Source organism: Etheostoma spectabile, chromosome 13, assembly GCF_008692095.1.
Source record: "Etheostoma spectabile isolate EspeVRDwgs_2016 chromosome 13, UIUC_Espe_1.0, whole genome shotgun sequence".
Lineage (NCBI taxonomy): Eukaryota > Metazoa > Chordata > Actinopteri > Perciformes > Percidae > Etheostoma > Etheostoma spectabile.
Window position 1 is genome coordinate 18,340,385 of NC_045745.1, and position 7,387 is coordinate 18,347,771.

At 37.2% G+C, this 7,387-nt stretch overlaps 1 protein-coding gene across 1 annotated transcript in view; it reads left to right on the forward strand.

Moving 5' to 3' along the window:
- gabra6b (gamma-aminobutyric acid type A receptor subunit alpha6b) overlaps positions 1 to 7,387 on the forward strand; it is a 35,398-nt gene that overhangs the window by 17,964 nt on the left and 10,047 nt on the right. The window contains exon 9 of the mRNA XM_032534228.1: positions 6,363 to 6,619. Coding sequence (XP_032390119.1) covers positions 6,363 to 6,619 — 257 coding nt within the window. The remainder of the gene's footprint in view (positions 1 to 6,362; positions 6,620 to 7,387) is intronic.

Consider the following 7,387-nt stretch of genomic DNA (forward strand, 5'->3'; position numbering starts at 1 on the left):
GTAAAGCCCATTGAGTCAATTTTTGCAAAGACATAAGTGTTGTCGCCTTGTCATATGACCTTCACCCGTGACTAATAATGGATCAATTAGGTCTCAGGTGTGTATAAAAACAACCCCAGTACATAGACCTCACATCAACTGCACTAGACCTCTGCAAACAGGCCTAAGATTCCCCTGAGACTAAGTTTGATCATCAAGAGGCTGAAGACCAGATCCAATGCTGATGTGGCAGACACCTTCAATGTGTCTCAGCGTCAAGTACAGTGGATAAAAAGGCCAGCCCATTTTCCACTGCAGCAGAGCTCCACCAGACCTGGTCACCTGAAGTCCCTGTGTCAACCTGAACAGTTTCGGATTCTGTCTTGAAATGGCCTCCATGGTCGAATCAGTGCCAGAAGCCCACTAAACAAAAGACAATTGAAAAAACTGTGGGCATTTGAAGGCCCACAGCCTGCTAAAAGGATGGACGCTGGAGAAGAGGAAGAAAGTGGATTTTTTAGATTAATCTTCTGTTGAATTACACCACAGTTGCCTGCAAATATTGCAGGAGACCTACTGGAGCCCGCATGGATCCAAGATTCACCCAGAAACAGTGAGTTGGTGGCGGAAAAATCATGGTCGGGGTAACATCCAGTATGGGGGTGTGCGAGAGATCTGCAGGGTGGAAGCACATCAATAGTCTCAATACCAAGAAATCTTAGCTACCTCTTATATTCCCAACCTAAAAGGCCAAATTCTCCAGCAGGATGGTGCTCCATCGCATACTTCCCATCTCCACTTCAAAGTTCCTCAAGGCGAAAGATCAAGATGCTCCAATTGGCCGCCCAGTCACCAGACATGAACATCATTGAGCTATGTGGGGTAGGGAAAGAGGAAGCATGGAAGACCAAACCAAAATATTGATGAACTCTGGGAGGCAGCAGGACTGCTTTCCTAGCTATTCCTGATGACTTCATCAATACATTGTATGAATCCTTGCCAAACCGCATGTGCATTTCCAGCTCTGGAAGTCATACAGATGTTAAAATTTGGATCTCACAGCACCGCTATTTAATTTGCTGAACTTTTTAGTATTTGCAGTAAATTTGTCATTCTGTATAGGGACAAAACGTTTGTCTTGCCAAAATTTGACCTTTCTGTCTGTTTAAATAATAAATCTTTTTTTAGTGAAACTAATTTCTTTCAGTGCATTGAACATCATTTGTGAGGGTTTTAGCTCTTCAGATGACTATTTCTTACACCAATGTGATTAATTAAAGTCAGTTTAAGCACGGTGTTTCTACAAAATAGATAAGCGACAAGTCTTTTGTCGGGACTGTATTATACTCTTTGACTTTTTTATCACTTTTTTATCACTTTTTACTATTTATGACTTTTTTTACATATATATTTATCACTCTTTTACACTTTTCAACATGCATACTAGACTTTTTATCACTTTTCTCGACATACTATACTATGATTTTCAAGGCTTTTTTCTACACACTATACTATGACTTTTTTTATTACTTTTACTATGACTATTTTCTTTACTATTGTGACATGACCTTTATACTAGACTTTTCATCTCTTTTTTCAACATACTATATGTTCCTTTTTTATCACTTTTTTCTACAATCATACTATGACTACTTTTGACATACAATTATGTCTTTCAATATACTATAATTATGACTTTTTATATATTTTTTTCAACACACTATAATATGACCTTTTATCACTTTTTTCAACATACTATACTATGACTATTTTATATACATACTATAACTTTTTTCAACATACTTTCCATGACTTTTTATTTATTTTATTTTATTTCATTTATGACTCTATTAACATTTTATGATTAACTACACCTATGACTTTTTAAATCTATTTTTCAACACTATAAATTGGCTATGTGGCCATACTAAGACTATAGACGTTTTGTGATATATACACAACGATTTTTTAATGACTTTTTTTGAGGTACTAACCAAACTTTTTTATCACATTTATCAATATACTATATCTGTCACTTGTTGTCACTCTTTTTCTACATAGTCCTTTTGACTTTTTTCTACATACTAACTAAGACTTTTTAATTATTCTTTTTAAACATACTATAGTACACTATTTTTGACTACTTATTTTATTACTTTTTTGACATACTAAACTGTGACTATTTTTAAATCACTTTTTTCTCAATCATAACCATGAATTGGGGTTGGAGGTGTGTTGGTTTTAGTTGTCTGGATGGGTACGTTAGTTTTTTGTGTTTGTTTTTCTTTTTTTTTGCTTGTACTACATTCTCGTACTTTTGCAGACATTTTTGCAACATAGTACGTATCCATGCCTTTGTTTTTTTTGTGTGGTTTTTTAATCACTGAAAATTTTTTGCAACATGCCAATACTAGTGAACTTTGTTTTATACTTTTGGGCAACAGACTTACAGCGACCTGTGAGCTTTTTGGTGTTGGACAGGTGTGTTCAATGAGAGGAAGTGGGTGGGGGGAGCACCACTCCAACACCACCTCACGGAGGTCACGTAAGTCGCGGACACAGATTCGGTGCCTCCCAGCACACGGGGCCCGTGGGCAGGAAAGCGGGGTGGCATTTGTAACTGGTGTGAAAACGAAGAGGTGGGGGGAGGCACTGTGGGGGGACATACGATACTGGGAATGGGGGGGGGGGAGGGGGGGGGGGGACATACCAAACGAGGACTGGGTGTGAAGTAAATAGGGTGTGTGGGGGGGGGTGGACAACAGGAGACAACTTTTGGGTATCCCGTGGGGGGACATAACTAGGCGCAGGGATTATGCCGCCGTGTGGTGGAAGGGGGGGGCACCGGGGTTACCAATAATTAGTCAGGGGGGGACCATGGGATTTCATCAGAATACAGCGTAGATAAACCTGCTTTGAAATATAGGAAATATTGGATGAATTAGAACAACCCAATTTAATTTTTCTAAGTAAAACACAGTAAATTCATTATTAATTTCACTTGTTTTTGTTTTCAACAAATACAGTACACATCTACAGGTTCTTTAGGCAAACTTTTGGCTAGTTATCATGGAAACATTAATTGGTCATGTGACAAGGACAGGGAAGATTTTTTCACAGAAACATATACAAATAAAATATATATAATTTTTTTTTCGATACACTATACTATGACTTTTTTATGATTTTCTTTCTTGGTCAGCACTGCTCCAACAGGAAACCAGCAAATACTCACTGCACTCACTCACTGACCCAGGTTCGATTCCCATTCCTATGTGGTCCTTTTCATGACATTCTTTTTTTGACATACCTATAGTATACAATATATTTTCAACATGCTATACTATGACTTTTCTTTTACAAAAAAAAACTTAAAATAATCCACTTTTGTTTAAGACATCATTGGTATTATTCCACATTTCAATGAAATTCTTCCCAATTAAAACCATTCCCATTTGGCCAACAATTCTCATTACTTCACCTTTTTCTTACTTAATTATGTCAGCAATCCAGTTTACCTTTAGCAATTTAGCTTTTCGGCATTCACAAGCCTTTTCTGCAGTAAATGCATTTTCTGGTTTTCCTAAGATTTTTATTTATGTGTATGCCTAGATTATTAGTGATACATGACAGATAGGCTACATTCGTATTGTTGTCAGTAGCCCTATTCATAGCCTCAACACCAATACATTACTCGTGACTTGGTCCCCCAGTGCTCCGTTCAAAAACCTTTAGGGGTATAATAAAAATGTTCTCTTCAAAGATCTTCAAAGTTAATTTTTTAATCTCACTAATGCATGTTACCAGAGTTAGGCAAAACCAACATTTACATCATCCTGGCCTGCCGTGGCCTTCCACATGAGCTTGCAGAACCAGCAAAGAAAAGGATTAGAGCAGGTCTGCGGAAATGTTAAACTTAAGTGTTTGGTTCGCCCTGAACAAACATTTTATAATTTTGATTACAGTGTTAACTTTTGTGAAGTATTTTTGACATTTCCCCAAGGTTTGTGTAAGGAGGACTTTGTGACCAAATACAGTGGGCTAGGGTATTACTCATGTTTTTGAAAGCCTTATCACTTGTTATAGTTCCCTCTTTAGCAAGTCACATAGGAAGCTATTGTCTAGGATTCAAATTGGAGTATGAACTTGCACAACCAAGAGATTGGAGAGGATGATCTGTCAGAATCCCAAGTCTTTCAAAGTGTTGTTTTCTTCCATGTCTATCAACAAACCTGTAACTTTTCCATAGTAGATGTTAAATGCAGTTAATATTAATATTAGATAATAGTAATATTTAGAAGATGTTGTAAATGTGTAAAATAACATGTTATTTTGTGTAGTATTTGTTTACATTTGTCAGTTTTATTCCATCTTTTACTGGTTGAACTTGTATTCTAGCAGCACTTCTGATGAATTAAGACCATGACACAGACACACAAACAAATACCTAATACTATCATGTGTATTTTATATTTTTAATCTCATGTACATTTTTATTCTCTTCTTTTCTAAACCTAAAGAATAAAAGAGCATCATAGCTGATATATCCAAGATACTTTCTGCCTTGCTTCAAATACATTAATATAAATAGTACATGTACATGCACATATCCATCTCCCCTACCTAATAATCATATGTATCCACTCAACACCCACGTAGATGAACCTACAGGCACTTACTCCCATGCGGTATTGGTAGTGCACAGTTATCAGTAACCTTATTTCACACACATTACACACTATGAAACACATTTAAATCTGCCACCCACCCATGCATATGTATGCCCACACCCAAACAACATCCATACATCTATCAGTCAGTTGCCATCCTCCCCTGGTTGAAGTGGGTCTGCTGAAATCTGGAAATCACTGGATAAAGAGAAGAGGAGCTGATCCCTCTGGGATTTGACCAGGAAGAAGCAAAGCTAGCCTGTCGTCATTTTCAAAAATAGCTATGTATCGGATCAGCTGTGCATACGTATAGTACGCCACACACAGGCCTGCATTATCTTTCAGTATAAAGGAAGCACTAAAGGGATAAGCAGCTGATATTTGAAGCTGCAGCCTGGTGTTGTTGGAGTTTTGGACACCAACCAGTTACAACAGAAAACAAAGAAATTCTTGTTTGAGCATAATTCCTCAAATTAACCTTGACTATACAAATGAGCTAACAAAAGGAAACATACCGAACTCACAGATAGGGGAACAAATTGTTACTGAGTAAGCTTAACGTTGGGATGACCAGCTGTTAAATCACCAGGACCCACTCTCTCTCAAAGCCATTTTCCGCTGTCATGTCGCTATAGGGCTTTATCACTCCAGATCTACTGTTCTTTATCCCCTTATGTGTGAAAGGCTGATAAGATGTTTTTACTGTAGGTTGTAGTCCCCCCCACTGTCTTTCTATTTTTCTCTCTGTCACACAGTAAAGGAAAACTTGCATGAAAATAAAATAAATGGTAATGTATAAAATTGGTTTAAAAGTGGACGAAATATATAAGCATTATGTATCCCTAAAAACATAGTCATACATGAAATCAAAAGGCTTTAGTAGGACAACATGCTAAATATGTGATTATTGTGTTGTTGTTTTTTCAATGGATCCACTGTTAGGTACTACACTGATCCATCAAGAACTGACTGTTTGTATGCATGCTTTTTCGATGGTACTTCAGGTTGATACATACTTTATACAGTTGTCTTTGTTTAATAAATGGGATGGCTCTCTCTTTTAGTCTCTCTCTAACACTCTCTAACTCTACTTACAAGCAACGCAATGTTCCTTGACCCATTTACCAGATATACTTTTCCTTTCTCTCTGTACACATACACTGTAGCTGATTTACAACTATTAGAGCAGGGGACATGTGCTGAGATCACACTGGTTTACTAAAAGTTGATGAGGCACAGCAATAACCCTGTGTCAATATACTGCGAGCCTCTTTTGTTTGATATGATTTGTTTGCTTCCCACAACTGTGTCAACTTCATGGAATGGGTTGATTGAAATCATGTCAAATCAAAACAAAGCAACATTGATTTCCTTTGTTTAGCTTAATTACTTGTGGGGACCCATTGATATTCTAAACACATACATTACCAACATGCACTGATCAACTCACTAATGTGCATTTATGACATCAGGATTCTTTTTCATTACTTTTTTATTCTCTGTGTAATGTGTTGGTATACATTTCATTATAATATGTTGCCTTTTTACATGCAGTTTCCATTACAGTATTACCAGTCTTAATACATAGTATGACTCTCTGGTAACAGCACATTACCGGTTTCATTATTAATACCCACATATTACATCATGCAAAATTCTCTTTAATAAATTTCCTCTAACAGATTATATATATTTTCCTTTTGCCTCTCCAAGGTTGATGCCAGTAGTGTGCTAAAGAAGAGGATGAACTCTGCCCCGCTGTTTGACCGTCCTGCCAAAACATTTCCCAACCCACCTGTCAATGCCCAAGCCTTCCTGCAGCAGGGTTCAGCTGTACCGGCCAACAACGTTCTGACTGGCACCAGCATCATCGATAAATACTCCCGCATCCTCTTCCCGCTTTCGTTTGGCGCCTTCAACCTGGTCTACTGGATCGTCTATCTCACTAAGGACACGATGGAGATGTCCAGGTAAACAGATGGCATGGTTGTTACCAATAATTCCAGCACCTCCTCACTGAAAATAATTTGTGGATATCTTGCTCAACCTTAACCAGGTTACTGCAAAACATGTTCACAAGAAATTTAATTAGATTGATTATAACCCATTTTTTAAATGCAACATGTGAATAAGCCTAAAACAACCAACAAGACTGTTCAAACCTCTAATCTTGTGAACACAAAGGTGTGTGTGTGTGTGTGTGTGTGTGTGTGTGTGTGTGTGTGTGTGTGTGAGGTAATATATATATATCATTGTATTTTTCTTCAGCAAAAGTTTTTTTTGGTTTTTCCTTGTTGTATTTATTTGCCAGCCTGAAAGTTTATATCTTATTCAGCAACCAAACAAAGCTATTACACAGCTCTAATTATTTACCATTTTGCCTCCCAAATGTGTCACCAGGGTTGATGAGTTGGTCAGAGATTTAATACACAAGAATATATATATATACATATGTTATATTATAAAATTGCAATACAAGACCACCAGGCAACACTGGCAGGCTCTGTATTTGGCGTTCAATGTTTTGCAGGGTGTCTAGCACTGTAAAGTGCCAACGGGCTGCAGTACTCATAGCCTGTAGGTGTCTACGCTTTGCATACAAAATTAACTATTGCCTAAATTATTAATCAACTTTAAGTTGATTAGTATTGGAAAAAATACAATATAAAGTAAACTAGTATCGAAGATTTTAGATTCAGATTTAATAATATGCTATGAAACCCTAACCCTACGGACCA